This window comes from Calidris pugnax, unplaced genomic scaffold (genome assembly GCF_001431845.1).
Source record: "Calidris pugnax isolate Ruff unplaced genomic scaffold, ASM143184v1 scaffold246, whole genome shotgun sequence".
NCBI lineage: Eukaryota > Metazoa > Chordata > Aves > Charadriiformes > Scolopacidae > Calidris > Calidris pugnax.
The window spans coordinates 2,698,736-2,722,127 of record NW_015090989.1 but is presented as its reverse complement, the minus strand read 5'-3'; the positions used below and the strand labels follow the sequence as shown (position 1 = coordinate 2,722,127).

General features: G+C 39.9%; 2 protein-coding genes across 2 annotated transcripts in view; one reads left to right on the top strand and one right to left on the bottom strand.

The window, feature by feature from the left end:
* Positions 1-8,535, bottom strand: part of OTC (ornithine carbamoyltransferase) — a 36,955-nt gene extending 28,420 nt beyond the window's left edge. Inside the window, exons 1-4 of the mRNA XM_014954048.1 lie at positions 8,522-8,535; positions 7,983-8,055; positions 4,739-4,847; positions 500-638 (exon numbers count right to left, since the gene is read on the bottom strand). Coding sequence (XP_014809534.1) covers positions 500-638; positions 4,739-4,815 — 216 coding nt within the window. The 5' untranslated portion in view covers positions 4,816-4,847; positions 7,983-8,055; positions 8,522-8,535. The remainder of the gene's footprint in view (positions 1-499; positions 639-4,738; positions 4,848-7,982; positions 8,056-8,521) is intronic.
* A 69-nt stretch (positions 8,536-8,604) lies between these two features.
* The window catches only part of RPGR (retinitis pigmentosa GTPase regulator), a 66,089-nt gene continuing 51,301 nt past the window's right edge, over positions 8,605-23,392 (top strand). Inside the window, exons 1-5 of the mRNA XM_014954070.1 lie at positions 8,605-8,774; positions 10,927-11,052; positions 17,546-17,638; positions 20,235-20,297; positions 21,884-22,042. Of these exons, the coding sequence (XP_014809556.1) occupies positions 8,699-8,774; positions 10,927-11,052; positions 17,546-17,638; positions 20,235-20,297; positions 21,884-22,042 (517 nt within the window). The 5' untranslated portion in view covers positions 8,605-8,698. The remainder of the gene's footprint in view (positions 8,775-10,926; positions 11,053-17,545; positions 17,639-20,234; positions 20,298-21,883; positions 22,043-23,392) is intronic.

Here is a 23,392-nt window from a genome sequence, read left to right as displayed (position 1 = left end):
ATTCAGCATTAGAAAAGCTACACAGGTGTTTTTTTAAGATGTAGCCTTGTTTACCTGCCCCTCACGGAATTTATTAGCAGTGTAAAGGTTAAAGGAAAATAAGTCATTCTAGGGGCATAAAGCAATTGCATTTTGGCACTCGAGTTAGCATTAAGAAGAACACTAATACTAATTTAATCCCATGCAGGGAAGTGTCTTCCATTTCCTACATTTAGTGCTGCATATACACCATGTGTCGATTGATGGGGTGAGCCAACAACAGGGAGTTTACTGTGAAAAGCTGTTTAACCTTTTCACTTGTGAAGTCCTCCGAAGCATTTAAAGACTATCTCTGAACACTTTACAGGAAGGCTATTTGATTTGTAGCACATGATTTAGAGTACTTAAGAGCTCAGATGATGTTTAGGACAAGACAGCTGAATGGTTCATTCCCAATACTCTTCAGAACAATATTTATTTCAACATCTGAGTGACCTAAATGACAGTTGAAGCATTTTACCTCTCCTTTGTGCTTTATCCTTTGTTTCAGATCTGAGGCCATCCACAGCAAATACTTCAGCTCATCTGCTTTGTAGTTCTGTAGAGTAAGAAGGTCACGACCTTTCAGATCAACATTCATTTGAGCTGGTGGCCCATACCTGTGTCAAAAGAGCAAAAAATATACACTTTTTTGTCATTCGACAATAAATTGTACTCATGCTAAAAAGTAAGCAGCTGAAATCTCTCCCATTCCCCTCATTTGACCCAGCTGGATCAGCTTGATGGACTGCCTTAATTAGTTTAAATAACTTTTACTGGCAGACATACGCAACATGGCATTATGCACTATATCGATCAGTGCACTGTAACAGTGTCTCAAATTGTATTATAAACTGTACATTAGATATAGTTTCCTTCGCCTGCTGATATGCATATGCATTGACTGCATGCTGCCTAATCAAATAAACCCAAACGCATAAAGCCATGTAGACCACAAAGCTTCCCTTTGGGGGCAGAGAATATGAGGAATAGGTCCTGGTGCTCTTTCTCCCTTCTTCATGCTTTGTGGATGAGTAGACAATTGCCATGTTCCACCCCCACTGGTACAAACGGTGATATTTCTATAAATGTGCATGAAATCTCTTGATTACACTGGGGAAGAGGGTAGAAAAAACCCAACAAAATAGCCATGTGCTCTGGTCTTTCTCCTACCACACAAGAGATGTTCTGGGCACCTGCATTGTATTTATTCAGTCTGTTCTGGCCTCTAGCCAGATTTGTAACTTCACAATCACATGAAATTGGGTTCTGATAATCACCCACAGAAGTTACATGACCAAATTTTCTCTAGCTTAGACACTGTGTCTTAATGAAAATCACGTCCAAGCCTGTGTTTTCACAGGCTTAAGATTAATAATGGAGAGTGGCAGCTTAACCCCTTCTCTGGTACTGTATCTACAGCCCTCCTTAGCATAACACAGCCCACACTGTATTCTTGCTAAGGTTTGGATGGGTACAAACTAAACATGTTTTTTTCAATTCATTGCAGCATTTTTAAACTGATCTGATGGAACAGAGACCAAAGCACTGCAAACAAATGGACAGACTGCAGCTACTGCTTTTGTATTTTCCAGGCTTCCCTTTAGCTCACCTTCGAGGGTTACAGCACCTTCCAATTGCCAAGCTCTGGAGCCCATAGCTAGGAAAATTCAGGGGGGGGAAATAGAATTTCTGTTCATTCGTCTGTTAATTCCAATGAATAAAAGCCCTGGGAGAGGATAGGCCTATCATGGCTTCTGAAGATTTGGGTGTTAGCTAGTGAGAGACTTTTTCTGCAGAAGTTTGTGGCATAGACTCCAGCTGAAACCATAGGAAGAGAGCAGCTTTTAAGGGAATGGTACCAGACATTATTACTGTCTATTTGACATCACTGAACAGACTGCATGACCTTTCAAATCATGTAGCTGAATTTTGTCTTTAACTGAAGATATCTAAATGCTACGTAAAACACCTTCTAGATACCTTAGAAGTACTTAAGATACACATTGTACCGCCGCAATTACTGAGATTATTCACAGTGAAAAGGATTATGTTAACAGCAGAAACATGAAGAATATATGAAAAAGTAGACCATGCAGATGACCTACAGATTAATTGCTGGAACTCAGTATATGCTGTCATATATCAGGGCAATGTGCTCCAGAGATCATGCAGGCTGCCAGAGGATCCAGCACTAAGCTACGCACAAAGCACTACAAAGATTCCCATCAATGTGCATCATCAGAGCCTGGTCTCTGCACAGGCCCCCAAACTGCAGGATGGCTGGACTTTTCTGTAGCACTCTGCAGATAAAGGAGTGGATTTCTTGTTTTCTAAGTTTAGAGAAAAGTTGCCTGTGTATTTTCTTAGAGTGTCTCTGAAAATTGATTCTTAAGTGAAATACAATCTAAACTGTATGTGTGACTTAGGTAATAAATATTTGTGGCACTTAAAATAATAATACCCATTTCCAAGCCATAATGGCTAATCTTCATAGCATTACCATCATTAGTAAAATAAAGCTACATATTTTGCTATAAGTGCTATCCTTCAGTACCCATGCTTGTTTCCAATCTGAAGTAAACAACCTAGAAACAGTTAGGAAGCATGTAAATGCCCCATTTTTTAAATTGAAGTGGGTATTACAGAGCTAGCAAAATGATTTCCTGTACCTCTATATTCAACAGCTGCAGAATAGAATATACCTGACATTATGAGAAAGGCTGAGCATTCATGGTAGCTTCCACCATAGCATGAAAAACAGCTCACCAAAGTAAGCTACCAAAATCCAGCCTTGAACACCAAGGCGCTAAGTTGATATTCAAGGGATTGGCTCCAACATGTATATTGTGAAGGAAATTAGTTTCATAACTGTGACTTTTTTATTATTATATTTTTCAGAACAGGAATTTGACACTCGTTCCAGTTTGAGGGAATAAAAAAATACTTGCTCCGTTTTAAAATCTATGCAGCTGCTTGCTGCTTGGTCACTCTACTCTTCTTCATTGTTTCCAAAGCAGCTTTGGTGCTGCTCCTTGAGTTTTTAATTGCAGCCTACAGTTCCTTCCAGGAGTTAGAGATTGTCTAATCTCAACCTGCCAAGCAGGTTCATTGGTCTTGTTTTACCACCTGGCACAACTGAGAAGTCGACTGAGAAATATCCACCAGTAATTTCAGCGCTGGTAGATAGAGAAGCATTAAATTTTTAGCCAGAGAGGATTCTGAATTACCATCCTTGGAGATTTTCAAGATGTGGCTAAGCAAAGACAGAGCTGACCTCATATGCTGTTGTCAGGCTACAAGCAGAAAGTTGGACTAGAGGTCTGCTCCTGACCTCTGTGTTCCCATGATGATTCTGTTTATTGCTATGACCTTCAAGAAACACTTCCCTTCCCATCCACATCCTCTGAAAGAGAGGCAGAAGTGGACAAATAAATTCCAGACAAGGAGCATGAAACAACATACCGAAGTTAAAATGTAACAGGCAGAATTGCAAGGTCAAGCAGTTGGCTTATTCCTTTCTGAGCAGGGGCAGCAATTTGGGTTATTAGCACAGACTGATAAATACTAGGTTATGCTGCAGTATCAACAACAGCACTCTTAACTTATAATGCTCATAGACAGTTGTGACAGTTATGCCAATATTATGACAGAATGTTAAAAAACCCTAAAAATAACAAACAACATTATGTGGGGACCTTGATAAATTGAATGACTTTCTTGGAAAACGGGCTTTACTGCAGTTGTTTTCCAAATTTGCTTTTCTATCATCTCTGCTGACCAGAGAAAGTTCCCACCTATTGCCAGCATTGAAAATCCAAAATCCATACAAAAATTATCACCCAGGCTTCAGGAACACTTTAAAGCTGTAGCAAATAAATCACAGACCTTGGAAAACATTTGTTTTTTGTTTGATGTAATGTAGAAACCATAAATAAAAATGACTTATTGCATATTAGGATTCCTGTGAATGTGAAATTCCCATGTATTGTTTTCCAGCACTAATCACTTGATACATAACACTGTTAATGCTATTCTTATTGACATCAATATGAAAACATAAGATGTGGAATTAATTTTCAAGTCTTTAATTTTAACCTGATTCTGGAGATGTGACAGGCATAAGAAGCAGCTTACTATAACACTGCCTTAATTTTCTGAAGGCACAGGGGACAGGCACACCTACGTGGCTGAAGAAAGAACCCAAAGCGAGATCACAGAGTCAGGTCTACCTGGTTAACTTTGAGCCTCATACCACATCATGCTTTTCCTGCACACCTATAGCGTTTACAGAGACAAAAAAAATACTGAAGCAGGGATTCATCTTGCAGCTTCAAGGAGAGAATTTCTCCCCCCCAGTACTGGCCATGACAATTGTCTAAATGTGTAAGAATTTCCTGTACTTTATTCAGATAGCTATTTATTGATTATAGTGCCTGCAGTGTACATTGACCTCAAGAAGAAATGTTCCTTCTTGACTTTGCTGCTAAATCCCACAGAAAGAATTAAGAGAATTTCACAAATATTAAAAGGGAAAACCCTCCAGTCTCCCAAAGATGTAGAGCTTGCTGCCTTGGGAAGCAAAAGGGCCATAAAAATGCGGGGAAAAAAATTGCCTTTCTCTGAAACACTCACTCCTTCACAGGATTCAGCTGCGTTTGCCTCCAGGTTTCTGACTAAATGTCACTGAACACCAGACAAAAGTAAAGGATAAGCTTACCAAAACTGTCGCAGCAGGGGTTTGCTGTTCCCTGTTAGTTTTGCAATACTGAAGAAGTGCCTCACGTTAAACAGCATCTTCCGTTCGCGTTGGACTTCTCTCAGTCCCACTAATAATGTTAAGAGAAAAAAAGGGTGTATGAAGCAGAAAGCGAGCCGTGCTGCTGTGAAACGAGGGAAAACCAAGAACCAAAGTCTTTGTTTCGGTTGTCCCAGCCAGGGCTGGGCCTGGCGGGGGCTGACGCTGAAGCTTTTCCTTGGTCAAACTCTACTGATAGAGATTGCTCACAGGGCCCATTGCACCACACGCAGTTTGTGCTCTTCTCTGGGGAGTGTGTGTGTGTGTGTGCATCATATCACACCTATGTCAACACCATTTTGTCGCAATTTCGTGTTTGTTAAATATTTGGACAGGAGCATGTGCTAGTAGAAAAAGGCAGAAGGTTTGTCAGGGTGCAGCACGAGTGGGGAGGCTCCCCTGGGGACAAGACCATGACTGGGGGTACTCCCCGGCCCCAGCATGGCCTGGGCAAGGGACCCACGGCCCGTGTGGAGCCAAAATGGGGGTCCTAGGCCCACAGGTGTGGGGCTGGGCAGGACCAGCTTAAGGCTTATTCGTGCCCTCAGGTCCCTGACAAGAATGGAGAAAGGCTACATTAAAAAATGTCTATTTTCTTGTTTCGGTTTGTTTTGTTTTTTTTTGACCAAGCTTTAAATTGTGCAATGATAACATTAAACAGCCCTCAGTGAGGCCCAGAAACTTCAATACTGCGGCCTGCATACCTCCTTATGTTAAATTGCTTGCTGTATAATGGTCAACTACTAATCACTACAGTGATTCCACTTAAATTTCTGCCTTCAAATGTAATTGTCAGATAAGATTTTACGCCACCTGCACCGTAGGTGCTTTTGAAATATAACCATTACTTTCTCATTTCCTCCTCTGTGTAAGGTACTTGAGTAAATCAAGGTGATGGCATATCCGTCGGAAAGGCAATGTGTTGAAATTGCAATGTGAGGGTCCTATAATTAAAACACATAGAAAAATGTTTGACTTCCCCAGAAAGAGAGATGGCCATGAAAAAGTCACGCAGGGTGATAGCTCTTGGTGGGAATTGTTTGGAACCCCTCAAGCCAACCCAGCCCTGAAGTGCTTGGAAAACACAGCAGTTGCCAGGGGAAATGTCAGGCAGAAACAAAACCCAACAGAAATGAATGGGAAGGGAATGAAAGAGCCACAAGAGCTGCACATAAGAGAAGAAATCCAGGCCATGGTTTCCCACTGGGTTGCCCTTCGTTGGCAAATGACTGCCATGGCCTTCAAGCCAAGCCCCTGGGGATGGAGAGTGTGTCACCTAGGAGAAAAGAGTGTGGAAAGAAAAGGAGGTCGAGGTGCCAAGGCCACTAGTGTCATCCTGCAGCCCCACAGGGAGGAGACAGTGCCAGTGCCCCTTTGTCAGGTGGCCCCTGTACAGGGACTGTCTGACCCCAGTTCCCATGTGGACCAATTCCCTGGTAAGCTCCTGCGAGCAAGCAGCAGCACCAGGTGCAGGAGAAGAGTTGGACCAGTGTCGTGACGCATTTCTCTCACATTTGGGATGCCAGCAGCATATCTCAGTGCAGATCCCCAGAGCCACCCCCCGTTCCTGCTAGCTGCCCCCGGACTGCCAGGGCTCAATGTGCTACCATGTAAAAAACTGACCATAAAATGCTTCAGTGTTGAAATCAGGATTGAATTGGTTTAGCATATTTACATATTCCAGGGCTTCGTATTGAAAATGAAAGAATGGATTGAGTACATGGATTGAGACACACTGGTGAAGAGAGAATAATGTAGTGTAAGAGAAAAGTAGATTATTATAAATGAGTAATATTGATATAGTCATCTAATATGCATGTAAGATCTCTCTCCTCTCTGAGCTGGCAGGAAACTGACCCTTGACGCTCCTTTCTTGAGAGGAAGGTGCAATCAGGGTAGGAAAAGGCAAGAAAAGCATTTATACAGCAGTGTCTGTGGGATGGTGCACCAAAAGTGCCCATGGTGCTTCCTTTCAACCCAAAAGAAACACCTTGGGAGGTCAATGTCCTTTCACAGCTCATCTGCTCCCCAGCCTCCTGCCCTGAGGAAGCGCCTGACCTTGGTGTCTCTCTTTGGCAGAGTGGGGCTCAAGCAGCTAGGGCACCTCTGAGGGGGAGCAGCTCCCAACCTGCTGCATATATGATTCTGTGATCTGTGGATTCTGTGGTATGTGTCTGCTTGGACAATTGGGACAACATGGCATAGCTGGACCCCTGCCAGCATGACTTCTGCTTCGTCTGCATGCAGTGGGTGTCCAAAACTAAAACCAAATGCTCTGTAAACAATCTTTCCCATCCCTCCTGCACTTGGTGGTGGCCAATGAATACTTCCAGGAGCTCAGCATCCAGCCACTTGCAGATGCTGCTGGAAACTCCGTCCTTTCCCTGCCACTCCGTGTTTGAAGACCTCCTTACCAGGTCAGCCATCCTATCAGCAGAGATACATTTGTCCCACTTTGTGAGGTAGCCCCCATCTCTCCCAACCAGATGTTGAACCCTAAATAGGATCCCACAGTCATAGAAACCAAAACTCTGCTGCAGACACCTTCTTCCCATGAATCTTCCTGATCGTTTCATAACCCATTTATATTCTTAGCAACCAGAGTATCTGGTAACTAGTCTCTCAGGCATTACTTCATGGAACAGTGTTTGTTTAGTTTTATTTTGAACAACTTTTGCTGGATATCTCCTTGCTCTGGACTTAGAAGAAGCAGTTAGAGCAGAAAGCATCAGAAGGATATTGGAGTTCAAAGAGCTGAAATCCCTGCCGCATGAAGGGGCAAAAATTTTACTTTCTGTTTCCTTTCGAAAATGAAATGGCTATCCTTCTTTGTGTGTACTTATATGGACACCGCATCTTATGCACCAACAACTGTATTGATTAAACTGCATAAAACAAGGCTTGAACTGCGTCAGTTGCAGTCCCTTGCAGTACATCATCCTGAGAGCAAGACCTTTTTCTTTGTCCAGGGATGTCCTGGCATATCTGAAATACAGAGGAACACCAAGAAAATGGAAATCCATAAAGCACCAATAATTTTTTTTTGGGGGGGAGAGGGGAGAAGAGTGAAAAGCTCTATTGGGAGTTTGAGACTGCACATTAAATATGGTTAAAAGGCTACAAGCCCCTGTATTTATTCCAGTGGTGTCTGCACAATTGCAATCACCTGAATGTCCCCGGCTGGTTGGATGATTGAACGTCTTCTTGTGCACCCAAAAGGAAGACTTTACATGGAGATCCTGGTGAAAGAGAGACCATCAGAGGAGCCTTGCCTTTTAAGACAAGAGAATCCCAGTGGTGACAAAGTTTCTGAGTCATGTTCTGTTCACCTGCCCGAGGCAGGGCAGCCCTTCCACTCGCTCAGCGAAGCAAGCAGCGGCTACCACGGGCCTGTCCCGGCTACCCAGGGCGCTCAAAGCAGAGCCCTGGTGGGAGATGGTTCATGCAGCAGCCGGAGGCAGGGACAGGAGACAGAAGCAACGCCCAGGCATGCAGGGACGGTGCCAGGAAAGCAAAGCCCAGGTGGAGAGAAGACTCGCAAAGGGCCTTCAAGAGGGATGATTCTTCCCTCCTTTCAGCACCCTGGCCTGCTGTGGCCGCTGTGCGCTCCCCGTAGGCGGCGGAGGCACGGAGGGACCACCGCCAGCCCGGGGAAACCTTAAGATGGCGGGGCAGGGAGCAGCAGGGCCCCTCTCATCGCCCTACCGCCGGCCGCCAGGGGGCGCTCCCCGTCGAGACCGCCAGGCCCCCGGGCCGGGCCCGCTGCCGCCACCGGCCTCCTCGGCGGGCGCCGCGTCGCGCTGCGCCGCTCCCCGCCGCTCTCTATGGCCGTTGCCCGTGGCAGGGCCTGTGTTTACTTCCGGCAGCCCGGCGCCGCGCTGCATGGGGCGCGGGGGCGGCTGCCCGCCGCCAGCTGCCATGGCCGAGCCCGCCGAGGAGGAGGAGCTGCCGGTGCCCGGTGAGTGGGGTGCCGGTCCCTCGCAGGGGGACGACAGCCGCGGGCCGGGTGCCGCTTCCCTCACCGCGGCGGCGCTTGGCGGGGGGTGGGGGTGAGGGGGGGCGCATCACCGGCGCCCCAACGGCAGCCTCCTTGCCCCGGCCTGCGGCCGCGGCCCCCGGGCTCTGCGCTTGGCGGCCGCCGGCGAGTGCGGGTGCCCCGGCGGCGCGGCGACTCCGGCGGGGGCCGGTGTCTTCCGGCAGAAACACGTTCGCTGACGTCAGAGATTAGACGGGGGACAGGCCTGCTGTCGTCACCGGCACGGCGCAGCGGTGCGGCGCTGGGCGGACAGGGGGGTTGGGTTTGGGCTGTTGTTTTGGTGGTTTTTTTCCAGTTAGTAAATGAGTTTTGGCCCCTGGTTTGACCTACGGTCTCGGTGCCGGGACGGCACAAACCTCCTATATGTTCCGTGTGAGTCTTGTGAACTGGCAGGATTTCATTGGGTTTTGGTCGTGAAATGAATGAGATACAAAGGACGTGTGTGAGTTAGATTGTCTGCTTTTCTTCCTATATGTTGAATTAAGAAGATACCCCAAAAAATTCACGTTCACTCTTCTGAAAGAAAAAGAAATGAACCAGAGAGCTCCACTGTAAGCGTGTTCAAGTACAAAGCAGGGCTGCCTGGCTAGAGATTAAAATTTAAAATCGAGTTTTAAGATGCCTTTTAGCATGTCTAAGGTTATAGATGTTTTTCCTCATAAAATGAGGAAAAACATCTATAACCTTAGACATACTAAAATGAGGAAAAAGCCAAGCCTTTTAAAGAAAGGCTTGAATTTGTCTGCGCAGGGCTTGTTTTTAATAAAACAGTGAAAGTTAAGCACATCTATAGAGGTGGGAAGTGCAATTTTATAAATATCTGCTAAAGCTGATGCATAAAATAACGTTATTTGCAAATATGGGAAAGTTTTACATTAAAGAATCACTTCTAAATGAACATCAAATTTACAGTTCAAGAGAAAACTTTGGGCTTTGGAACTGGGGTGCGGGCTATTAATTGTTTTCATTGAAAGTAAATACATGAAGATGTTTCAATGTTACTGTCAAATTATATGTAATTTACAGAAGCAATCTGGTGTCACTGTGTGTATTTGAGTTATCACAACTTACACGTTAACAAAAAGCCTGCCAGGAAAAGGTTTGGGGTTTTTGTATGTTTCCTTTTCCAAAAAATGACTCAATGCTTAAAGCACAAGGTTTGACACTTTAAAATAGGAGGTCTAATTGTGCTTTGCCACATTGTTTGAGTGGCTTTTGCAAATTATTTAATCTGTAAATTTGATTATTTTCCTGTAAAATTAATATCTTCTATGTTAAGCTGTATGGTTAACCTAAAGGTGAGTGAATAGTTAACTTTCTATGTTTTGAAACAACATTGTTGCCACTTTTGAAAGTGGGAAGAATTGAGAAAACTAGTCAGATTACAAGGGCAGAAGAAGTGTCTGGAGTTTATTTTGGGGTGGTTTTGTTTGGGTTTTTTAGATCATGGTCTTTGGATCAAAGACTGTTGTTCCAAACTGTGATTTGAAGGCTGAGAGTTTTGATTTTAGGGGGTCATTTTTAGGGCACATATGTCTTTTCAGATGGGTGAGGAAGAGTGGGCAGTTTGGAGCCTGTTAGTTCTTTACAGTGTGTGTCTCTCTCTTTCCAATCCAATTTGGAAAACCTGTTTGAATTCTAGTGTAAACATAAGTGAGAACTCTTTGTCTGGCCCTGCTTTCAGGATGAACTTTTTATTTTACTTTCTGGGGGCAGTTATTCAGAGTTCATGATTCTTTCTGTTACACACCTAGTAGTTTTTCCAAGAGAGTAGCCATAAAGTACATTAATTTACTTTAAAATAAATTATTGTGTCCTCAGAACACAATATACCAGCAGCAATACCTACTTTATTAGGAAATTCATGGAGGATTCTGAGAAGAATTGGAAGGACTGAATTGTGAAAGTAGTCTTGGTGAAACATAATAGAAGAAAATGTTTCAGTCATTTTTTTAAAAAAAGAAAACGATAGGAAACTACAATGTGCAATTGTATTATTAGGAAATGATGATTTCCAAATGTGTGAGGCAAAAATTGTTTTCACTAAAATTGACATTATCTCTTTGTGTTTTAGAATCAGGTGCTGTTTTCACATTTGGAAAAAGCAAGTTTGCTGAAGATATTCCTAGCAAGTTCTGGTTCAAAAATGACAAGCCTGTACTTATATCATGTGGAGATGAACATACTGCTATTGTTACAGGTCAGTATAAGAAATGGACTGTATGATAAAAGGTTATATACTTGGACAGCTTGGAAAGTTATGGTTCTTATTTGGATCCTAAGGTAATGTACCAAATGAGGTTGTGGAGAGGAGAGAGGACTGTTCTGTGGGAACTATCAAGGTCTTTGAAGTTAGTGTTAGGTCACTGAAGGTTTTCACAAGACGTGACCAAGAACTGTCATGAGGGAATCTGTAATAACTGAATGTTTCACACAGGATTTAAAGTAAGAGTGACTTTGTTCAGCGTGAATGTCTCTTGGGAATCTGATGGTGGTTAGTAGGCAATCTTAAATATAGAGGTTTGTGTTGTGAAAGTAAACGGTATCTGTTGAACGCAATCAACGGGTTCACTAGGAATCTGCCTGAAACAATAGCTAAAGTTGTATCTCTGAGATGAAAATTTGAATTGCAGTTAGCTGTCAACTGAAAATAGCCTTTGAAAGAGCAACTCAAAAAACTTCAGAAAATCCTATTAAAATTGGAAATAAATTGCAAAAGCATTCAAAGAAGCTCAGATGCAATACAGTGAGCAGTAATAATGTTTATTTTCATTTCTTTGAAATGATGGAAACAATATTTCTTGAAGAATTTGTTCAGTTTATTTTCCATGGAAGGGAGTACTCTTTTGTTGCTGGGCATGTGTGTCAATTGTATAGACAATCAACTGCTGATAGACAATAAGACTCTGTTGTTATGAAATTTATATACGTGTTTTCAGGATTTCTTTTATTGCAATGTTTTTATTCCTCATCAATGCCCAATTGGTCATTTCTCATTCAATAATTTTCCTGAGGGTTTTGTGTTATTTTCCTGAGCAAAGTTGAAGATGCTGGATTTTTAGAATGGATTTTTAGAATTCAAGGCATGATTAAAAAAAAAAGAGTATAGATTTCATGGACTGCAGAACATCTTGAAGTGAAATTATACAATTCATTTTTCAAGCCTAACTTCATAGGAAATGAATTATCCATGAACAGTTTATTTTGAACAAAACTTGACACTGTTTCCTGGATTGAGCCAGTTCTATTAAATTGCATGTTGCATAAAATTAATCAGAATGTAACCTAGGGCAATGAGGAATTTTTCTTTTGAATTTTTTTTTTATATATCCTTTTGGATGCCCACACTTAGTTTGAAATAACACTAGTAGAATTCTTAATTTAGACTGGTCAATTTAAATTGCCTCCTTGGGTTCCTCCAGCCTGTGCCAGCACTGTTACCCTCATCAGCAACAATCCCCTAATTCCCATGTCACTGTAATAGGAGCCACTTAAAAAAGCTTTTGAAGAAGTCAACTTGCATAGTTTTGCATGCAGCACAATTTCTCTACTATCTCCCCTTTTCCCTGTTATCCTAATGTAGCAGCATGTTTCAAGAATGTCTCTGTCGCTGGCCTTTGCTGGTTTCCTGTGCAGATACATCACCAGAGAAACTTCTAGATCTTTATTTTCTCAAGGCTTTTGAGGAGAAGGAAGTGTAGAAGCATGAGTACAAGATTTCTTTGTTGCCAAAAGGTTCTTTTGGACATTGTAAAGTAGAGGCAAAAGTGAGGGTAAAATACTGATTGATGAAGAGCAAGAGTTGTACAAAAAAGTGAAGAAGGGGAAGAGAAAACCTTTGTCCCTCACTTGTTCTTCGCACCCGCGCATGGCTGTGTGGACCTCACCTTTGTGCTGTTAGATGGAGTTGGATAATACAGTGGAATTACAGCCCTTGGTGAATGACATTGAACTGCAGTAACACCTAGAATAAAAGCTCCAGAAGTGCATGCCCATAATGAGTTTACTGAGAAGGGTACAGACCTTGTGGGAAACCAGGAGCTGAACCTGATCTGGAAGAGGTAAAAGACAAACAGCACTGAGGAAGGAAGAGTATCTCAAGCAGGTGTGTGTTAATGCATGCTTCGTTTTATTTTCAGTCCTTATTTACAGGTAACAAAATTCCCACCTCCTTTCTTTTCCTCTGGAAGAGGTAGTGGGACCTATCTATGTAGAGGACAGTGGGAATAGGGGGTAAATTCAAATCTAATAGAAGATATGTCAGGTTTACACTAACATGTCCCAAAAATCAGAAGTAAAACAATCGCCCAGACTGGTACTAATCATTGATTAAAGCAGGTTTTGGGTAGGAGAGACAGCTACATTTAGCGCTGAATCCTGACTGAATGCAAATGAAGAAAATGTACAGGAACTAACATTTAGTATTCAAACAAAATAGTCAGAAATTTTCAAGTACTTCTTTCATCTAATCCAGCATCAATATTTCCATACAACTTTCAGGAAGAAAAGTTTGAAGTAAATATAAAACACTGTTCTTTGGCTTTCTGGACTAGGAGTTAGAGGCAAAATTTTATTTACATACTTTGCTGTGTGTTGGAATAGAAAGGACCAGTGATAGTTACTTGCTGACTTTGAGATGGCTTCTGAGCTAGTCAGAGAAACATTTCCTTCTCCAGTTTTGGAGTTTGGGATTGAAATTTGTGTTTCTTTATTCATTTGCTCTCTACCTTCAGCATAATCTTCATTAAAATGTTCAAGCAGGAATTTTTTTAAGCAGTTGTCTTCTTTAATTCTTTAATGCAATCACGAGCAGTATATCTTCCAGCATCACTTGTAGTATGTTTAATAATGTTTATTGCCCCATTTATATATTTGTTGGTGCAAGAATACAGTCTACTCCCTGCATCTTCTATAACTGCAGGCTTTGGAAAACAATTTATTTATCCTGTTGGGAGCTGGTGTGAAGTAAGTGATATTATGCATATTTTTAAGAATCTCTTCCCAGTACCTTTCTATTAATTTCCTTTTCTAGGAAACTCTTAAAGTTAACAGCTGTCTTATTGTTTATTTGCCTTGATTAGAGTATCCTAGGCAGCTTGCCCACATTTGATCAAAGAGACTGATCCTGTTCACAAGAGGGAAATGGGTGATGATGGAAGACACATTTTCCGAACTCAGAGCTCTGGAGAGAATTGAAGCCCCCAGTGCAACAGGATAGAAAGAAAGAAAGAAGTATCAAGTGTCAAAGTAGGAGTGAAAAGAGGTGCATGTGAAACCAGAACAAGAGAGTATGCTCATAATTTCCAGTTTCATAAGGCGTTAAATACTCGAAAATTTACACCAAAGAGACCTTGGAATCTCTCCAGGTCTTTGGACACCAGATTCCTTCTAGTCTTTCTGCTTACCCGCAGTCCAGCAGAACATGGCACAGTATCTTTCACACCAACTGCAAGGGGAAAATTAGAAAGATTAGTACATGTTTCTGTTATCTTTGATACATGTAGGAGCAAGGAACATGCTGCACTGCCTGTGTTTCTGTGATGCTAAATGTCCTAAGTGTGACTATTCTTATTGCTCAATAAAGCTTCTATTTTGAGAATATTGTGACTTGCCTAACAAAACTGATGTTGTTTCCATTTTTGTGAGATGTATTTGAATTGCGTATGAATTTTAAATGAACTGTTAACATAGTTTTTTCACAAAGTAGCACAAATAAATAAAATACTCTGTCCAAAATACTACCTCTTACATTTTCTTTGAATATAGCTTCTCAATAGAATCATGTAATAAATGCTCAAAGTCTGTACCTTGTCTCCCCATTTTATTTCTCTCCCACACTAGTATAATTTAGAAAGCAAGGGGGGGAATATTTAGAACATACCTTTAAACATAGGTGACAAGAATACTTGGCTGCTATTTTCATGAACTGTGTTGAGGATTTTAGCTGGTATTTCCCAGCTGCTGAATGAGTGCCTTTAGTAGAGCTTCATGAACCAGGGGAGCATGTGGCAGGTGGGGATCCCAGGACTCACAGTTGTGATAGCAGCTACTTATGTGAGAAATGTGCTGGTTAGGAGACGTTCTCTTCCTGAAGTCTGTCGCAAAACCTTTGTTCCTAAAGATGTAAGCTTCTCGTGGCTTCCCTAATAGCCCTGAATTAACGTTGGTGAACCATCTGCTAGTGATAAGCATATGTACTTTGGAGAAATACTCCAGTCTTGTGTCAGGATGAAGGGGGAGGCTGGTGTCGGAAGTATGTTTTCATCACCAGAACAGGCCGAGAAGTCACTTTAGTTCTATCTTCTTGTTTCCCTTCTGCTGCCTGGAGTCATAATCTTACTTTGCTGGACCTGTCTTCTGGCAGCCCTTCCAGATGGCAGATCGCCACAGTCTCTGTATGTCAGCACCAAAGCGGAAGCAAAAACCCAAGAGCAGTCCAAGTTTGCCAAGTTTTGAAATATGATCCTTTTGCCTATTTCTCTGCTCTTGAATTAGTTCTCACTTCAGTGCATCTGTGGTGATGACTGGAGATATCCCAGTATGCAATTATGAAAATAGGGCAATGTAGGAAAATACAAAATTCTATCATGTTTCCTGGCCAACTTAGATTGCATCATGTCTGCTCCAAAACCTGATTTGCTGTACAGACCCTGAAAAGTTGTGTCATTACAGGCATTTGTTTAGGTTCCTCTGTATGCCTATTAGTTTTCATTCACTGCCTGAATGACCTACTTTCTCGTTTTCTTATTTTCTGTTATACTGCTAATTGTTGGAAGCCTGAAATTATAAAAGCTGTCACTCAGTTATTAAAGAATGTAAAAAAATTCCTCTCATCTTGTTAAGCTACTTGACTTACAAAGCAATGCCTGAGAATTTAAAGAGCGGTATAAGAAGCAGCAGATTATAGGATGAAAAGCATGACCTGTTGGAATTTTGAATGGATAAAAGGGAGTGCGCTCAAATTGAATTACAGCAGCTTGGCATCGTATTCCCACAGGAGTGCTGCTGTCTTATAAAGGCAGTTTAATAGTATAAACAAGGATACAAGGAAGCATATACCAATATAGGATGCCATTTGCTAATAAAAATTCTTTCTGTTAAGGGGCATTTTGCTCTCAGTGACAGACAGCTCTGCATGTATTCGGACGTAATTGCATTGTGAAAATTGGGATGGTGGTATAAATGCTATTAGTAAAGCATCACGAGCGTAGACTTGACATCAGACTTTCTTCCCTTCCAACTTTCTTGGAAAGACATAATATTGACATATAGCCCCATGTTCCAAAAATTGTCAAATCTAACAATTTGATTGGGAGTTTGGGTACTAGTCTATTGTTAGTTGTTGTTGGTTTGGTTTTTTTTAGCTATGTGGTCATATTTAAGAAAATAAATGTTTGGGTTTTTTAACAGAGTAAGTATTTTTGTTATATTTTAAACATTTCAGTATCATATTTTGAAGTCTCTGTAAATCAAATTCAGAACCTTCACTGGGAATCTACTGAAGTACAAACAGCCATGATATTTTGGCATTATTATGTGGAATTGCCATTATGTGTTGTGATCATATGGTAATTGTTGATGGCTAGGGTGACAGAGTTTATTTGTGTGACAGCCTTGTGATGGAGTCTAACTCACAAAGCTCTGCAGACCTTCATCAAAAGTAAACAAACTCATTTCAACAGCTATAAAAAGGTGGCTTTTTTGACAAATCAGTTTCTATTGTTTTGCAAAGATTTCTGTTGGAACAAGAATTTTATCTTTGTGTGTAGACTTCACAGCTTTACCAAAGGTAATGGTTTAAAAAATGAAATGAAATGGAATGAATTCATTTTAAGATATTTTTACTCATCACTTTTGGCTGTCTAATTTGCTTGGCTGATGACGAAAGTTCATATACCATCCTCTTAAAAAAAATCAGTTATTTGGAATTACAACAGTTCATTGTTTGTAATGGCCAAACCTGCATGTCATACCAGTTTCCGAAATATGATTCTAGCACTACTTCTGTTGAAGATTTGTAACCTAATGTTTGTATTTAGGTTTACAAAACTCACTGATTGCATGGTGGTTTTATGCATTCCTTCTTTATAGGCAGAGTAACAAATTCATACAATTTGTGAACACATTGGAAAATTTATGAGAAACTATGTCCTGTAAAAGTACAAATTTGTAAACCGTTTTAAGAGAAGACATTTAGCAGTAAAAGAAATAGCCCTCCTAAATAATAAAATAAGCTGAATGTTAAAAATTTTTGTTTATATTAATTATATAGCTGCACTATTCATTCCTGTCTTTGGGATAAAAGATGTAGATGTTCAGTTAAATGTGCTGTTACTTCTAAGTCAGCCCATATATACTGTGGTTTCTGAACTGCAGAGTCTGTCCAAGAGTCCAACATTTTATTTTCTGAAAAGCACTTCATCTATGCTGTGATTAAAGGAGGGGATGTTTGTTTTGCTTTTTGTTCCTTCTTGTGGCTGTGCATTTCTTACTTAAATAATGCAATTACTACTTTTATACTGAAAAATCACAAGGACATTAATTATTGTTTACACTTAAGTATTGCCTAATTGCCTAATCTTGAACCTTACATTAAAAAGAAAGTAATAAATAGTGTCATGTAGAATGATTACCTTGTCTTGTAAGAGATATTCACTTACTTGTATGGATTCTAACTGGGTATTTTTTTTTAGGGAATGGTAAACTGTATGTGTTCGGCAGTAACAACTGGGGCCAGTTAGGACTAGGATCAAAGAAGACTGTCAGCAAACCAACATGTGTTAAAGGTTTGTTTAATTCTTTTTTTGTCTTTTTGAAAGGATACCCTTGTGAAAAGATACTTTCTAAGATGCAGTTCCAAAATAACTGATTCTGCCTTCTCTGCTCATCATGTGTAACATATTACTTCACAAGCTCATAAAGGTAGCTTAAAAGGATCCCTGATTGATTTTCCATCAGTTCCAGATTCTGGGTCCTTTTCTGTCTGAAGATTACTTCAGATACAAAGAATCTTGTCTTTTTTGAGGGCTCTCATTTCAGTAATATTTGCCTTTTCTAACAAACCATGTCTTCACTGTAATTGCGTGGACATCAATCAGATGCCTGGTTTCTGCAGTGTTGGCTATGCATTAGAAATCAGATTTCCAACAGCATGTGTAATCTTTGAATCACTTTTGTCTTAGTACCTTTAGAAATAAAAAAGATCTATCAGGAACTTTCCACAAGTAGTGCTACATTTTTAGCAGGTATAAGAAGTGCCCAAGGGGGTATAAATGTTAATATATTTGTATGAAGCAGTAAAATAAATGCCCGTATTCTTTCATGTGTTGTAAAATACATTTTAATTGCAGTGTTATCTTCTTGATCTTTCCTGGCCATTTTTATCTTGTCAAACAAAACTAAGTCAATATTTTTTCCCTATCCCTTTACTTATGTCAAGTCAGATCTATCCCATTAACACATTTCTTTTCACCATTAAATGCTTATCTTCATGCTTTGTGCCAGCAGATCAATCTGTTAGCTTATTGTTAAAAGCAAATTATCCTGCTTGTTCAAACTCTTTTCTTCCTGATTTAGTTTATTCTACTGTCCTTTATCTGCTCGTCTCTCTATTTCACTTCAGAGGGAGAATGCAGCTACTCTCAGGTTCACATCTTCTGTCAGCCATGTGAGAGATTGATTCTTGCCTTGGCTTAAATGGATTTGGTGTCAAGTTTTGTTTTTACTGTCAAATTGCAATGGAGAATAAAAGACGAAGAGAAGATCACAGCAATTCAAACCAGACCTGTCATCCACTGAAAAAAGTCACAAGGGGCGTATCTTTCTTCTCTTAGCAGTAGGCAAGCAGGAGAAGGTTCTGGAGCTTTTCTCATTAGCTTTCAGTCATCCCTTGGCTTTGGGAATGGGGTTGCAAGGACACATTTCAGTTTCTGCCTGGGGCCAAGTGGTCGTGGCTGCGTGTTTTCTAAGAAAATATCTTCTGAGGCTTGAATAGAGACTAATGAAATTGGTTATGAAAAATTGCCAGCAGCGTTGTAAATATAGCCTGGCTCATCAAATACAATTGATTAAGCCTGAGTGGGAGGAAGGTTAGGGGACTCGGGCTTCTGAGGAGCTGATTAAGATAATCTCTGAAGTTTGAGGCAGAGTTTTGGGATATAAAGCAGCAAATTCATATTGTAGGAAAACGCCAACATTGGAAGTGGTCCAGCCTAGTGGTAGTGGTAAACGTCAGGTAGGATAGGCAGGAACCTGAATTTGGGTAATTTATGTTTGTGTCTTTGCAATAGACCAGAGGCAGTTCATGCTTAAGTAGATAGATTTATTCAGTGACTTCGTAGAAGGCAGAAAGGACTTTAATCTGAACGTTATGGAGCTGATGAAAGTATTTGGAAGGAAAGGGTTTGTGAAAGGGATGATGGTTGTTGGCTTTGTCATGGACTGGTGCAGTGGAAAAGCAATTAAAGATATATTATGTAAAAATAATGCTGGTTTAAGAGCATTGTGTAGGGCAGATGGACATGGCTGAGAGAAGATAAATTGTTGGCAACGATCGGTAATTGGAGAGAGGATGGAAAACTCGGATTTTTTTCCTCTGTTCCTGAAATGGAGTGCACTTGCCATGGGAGAAAAAGCATCTTTGTATCCTCTCTTTTTCTCACTTATATTTCCCAGTCTTTCACAGTGACCAGACTGCAGAGAAGTACATTTAATGGGTGGGTGGCAATTGAGCTGAAATTGAGACAGGATAGTGTATGCAAAAATTTTAGGCACTGGTCCAGCTAGGACTATCCGTGGCAATTGAGTTTAGTGATCATTAAGAGGGCAGTGCAGAGCAAAAGTCTAGCAAAAAAGGTCGCTGTGCCTAACAAAAGAAGATAGGGCTGACAAGACAAAAGAACAGTATGATTTTAAATGTTAAAGATAGTGGGAAAAGTGGAAGAGGGAGTTAAGAATAGTTAATGAGTTAATGAAAACAAACAAAAAAAAAGAAAACATGAAAAAGAATAGTTAAGGAGTTAATGAAAACTGAAGACAGCTTTAAGCATGCATTTTGTCCTGCAATGTGATATATTCTTTGAGGCATATCCCATAGAAGGTAAATTCTGGGGAACTTGACGCTGGGATGAAATAGCCATCATCAAATTAACCTGAGTGTCAGTTTTAAGTTTTTAAGGTCTATATCTGTTTTCTTGTCTTGGGTGAATCCTGATTTAATAAGTCATGTGCTAGGTTCAAATGGGCAACGAATCTTGTAATCATTCTGTTGGTAAAAATATGAAAAAAAAACAGAGCTCTCTCTAGAGTATAGGACATTTTGTTGTTGAACCAGATATCAGCTTCTTTGTAACTTTCCACCTCCCCTTTGGCTTTAATTCATAGCTTTAAAACCAGAAAAAACGAAACTTGCTGTTTGTGGAAGAAACCACACTTTAGTTTACACAGGTATGTAACCTATATTATATACATATTAAAGATAGATTTCTTCCTTTGCTTTCATGAAAAATTACATTAGGAACCCCAGGAGTGTTGAGGAAAGAAATATAAATGAAAATGGGGCTGTTAAACTTGGGGGTTTGATATCCAGTTCTTTGAGTGCTTGATTTATTCTGAGACAATGTGTTTATAAAATAATCTTATATAGGAGTTTGCTAGTAGTAGACAGATGAAAAATTTTCTTGCTGGTGTTTGAGGTGTGGTTAACAATTACCAATATTTTATTTAAGCCCTGTAAAGGTATATTAGTATTTTTTATATATCTGTACTCAAATTTACCTTTGACAAGTAATTTATCTTTATTAGGGTGAAGTTATATATTTGAGTAAATATAGTAGAACTGAATGTTTTCAAGTCTTCAAATTTTGTTGCATTTTGGTTAGACAAGGTAGTCTGCTATTTCAATGACAAGTTGCTTTATTAAGTTATAAATAAATAAACTGCAAATTTAAACTAAAAAATAAATTTTTAGGGAGACAGCATACAGATAATTGATGCAGATTCTTGTCATGCTTCTAAAATTTATGTAATGGAATAGCCATCTTTATAGTTACAATCCTTTAGCTTGCAGTAATGTTATAAAGAGGATTGTTTGATTATTAGGAGGTTTATATATGTGGAGACCCTGAGCACTGTAAATAAGACTATTAGAATAAAACAGAACATTTTAATAACAGTTGAGTATGCAAGACTGCACAGGGTAAATATTAGTCACTTTTAGTGTACACACTGGCTAGATAATTTGTCGCCATTTATACAGCAAGGATCATTTACAAATTGTACCTCAGTTGTTTATCACATTTGCCTCTGATTTGTGTTATTAATGGGCCTTATCTTTTTCATCATGGATGAGCACTTTAGATGTGAAACATACTAAAATTAGAAATATAAATCTTAAAGTTACTTTAAGTTGAAGATATCAATCATCAATTTTAACTTCATCTTTGAGATTCTCAAACAAAATAAAGACCTAGATAATTAAATCAAGTTATTTAAATGTTAAAATGAGTAAAATATTTCTAATAAAAACCTAAGCAAAAATATGTTTCTTTCACAGTACTCAAAACTATCAAATTATGCGTCTCTTTAATTTATGTACTAATACAATTTCAGTTTTCTTGCTTGTGACATCATTCACCATTTTCCTCCTGCATTATCTTAAAATATACATTATTTGGGGACGGAGCTTTTTCTGGCTTCCAGGTTTACTAGTCATCATTTTCTCAGAACTCTTGCAGAACTTGAATTTGTATTCACTTTTTAGATCAGTCTCCAAAGTGGTGGGAAACGCAGTCAATCTAAGTACATGTAAGGCATTTAGAAAGTTCTAATCCAAGCATGTGCAGGAAAGCCTCCTTTCTAGCTACAACAGAAACTGCTAGTGTCAACCCGAGGATATTTCAGGGCAGTAGACCCCAACTTTTCCGTAATGTTTTTCCATTGAAAGTTAAATGACTTGCTCTATTTTCTCTGACTTTTTACCACTGATAAGAATGTCTTTATTCTGTGTATAACATGTGCTTTTCTGTATGCAGAAAAAGGAAATGTGTATGCTGCTGGAGGTAACAGCGAAGGTCAGTTGGGATTAGGTGACACAGAGGAAAGGACCACATTTCATTTAATTAGTTTTTTTACCAACCAGCACAAGATCAAACAGCTAGCAGCTGGATCATACACCTCAGCAGCAGTAACTGGTAAGAGCAACCGCTAATAAAATCTATTTATGAGTGAACTCATCCTCAATAAAGATGCAAATTCAACACTTTACTGAGTCTCATGTACGTCTATGTAGGTTTGTGTAAGTTTCTAACAAAGCCATAAACGTATTTGTATATGCATAGAAGCTGAAAGACTGGCTTTAGTTACTTGGAATAAATGTATTAAAATAAAAGTTACTATGACTTACATACACTTATGTTCATAAGAGCAACTGTATTAAAAAAAGAAAAAAAAAGTCCTGCTTACAATATTACATCTCTTTTTATTTCACTGCTGAACCAGATTCACTTAGTCAGTGTATCAATGCAGCATTGTTCTGATTCCATAAGTGCTTTGACATCTTTGCACCCAGCTTTGTTATGCACATTTTTATTTTTTTATAAGTGTCATGGCCTCAGTGTAATCCCTGAGCATCTTCCAGTTTGAATAAAATCTATTTATGTGTGTCCAGCCTGGTGTTCAAGGGAAGCATTTATTCCAGCATTCTGTCTGCATATGTGGGTGTATTTTCTATGCCTCCCTGTCTTCTTTCCCTGGTAACCGTAGTTGTTTTTTGATAGCCAATTGCCTATTTCAACACAATCTGGTAAGGGGTGGCAGTGTCAGTGTCACTAACTTCCTATAATTTTTTGTGAAAGTAGACCCTTTTTATGAACAATGGCTGGCAACGGGATCTCAACCTGTAGCAGTTTAGTAGGAACCCTTACAAAGGAGAGACATTATGAATACCTTCAAAATGGAAAAGATCTTCAGTTTATTTCAAGGGAAGACAGCGACAAAGCATGAACTTACGAAAAATTAGTTTCTCTAATTGTACTTCTTACTGCAACTATTTTGGTCTAGTGGTACAGGCTACACAGCTGTGCCATTTCTAGTTCTGAGAGAGGCCTAACCTGTGACCTGTTTCTCCAGTGGCAAATTATACACTTGTGACATGTTGAAGTCCACGCAGTTATAATACATTCAGCCCTTGAAAGCCATTGGGTGGTCCTTTATTACCCTATAATGTATTTCCCCAAGTTCTGCTATAAAGCAGCTGGTTTTGTACATGTTTAGGATAACTTACTGAGGTTGTCATTTCAGAATGTGACAGAGATCATAAGAGTGTGTGAGAGAGATGCTAGCCTGCTTGTCTGGTTTATATTTTTTTGTGACAATTGTTAATGTTCTCCTGAGATTTGTAAGTCAACTTTGAATGACTTTAGTTCCTAACAGTGTCTCAGTAGCACTGCAGATGGTACATTTTTTTTTATTCACAACTTAACTTCCTACTAATAAGAAACATGCAGAGAGAAGACCTCATCTCTTCTCGAAAAGTCTAGTGA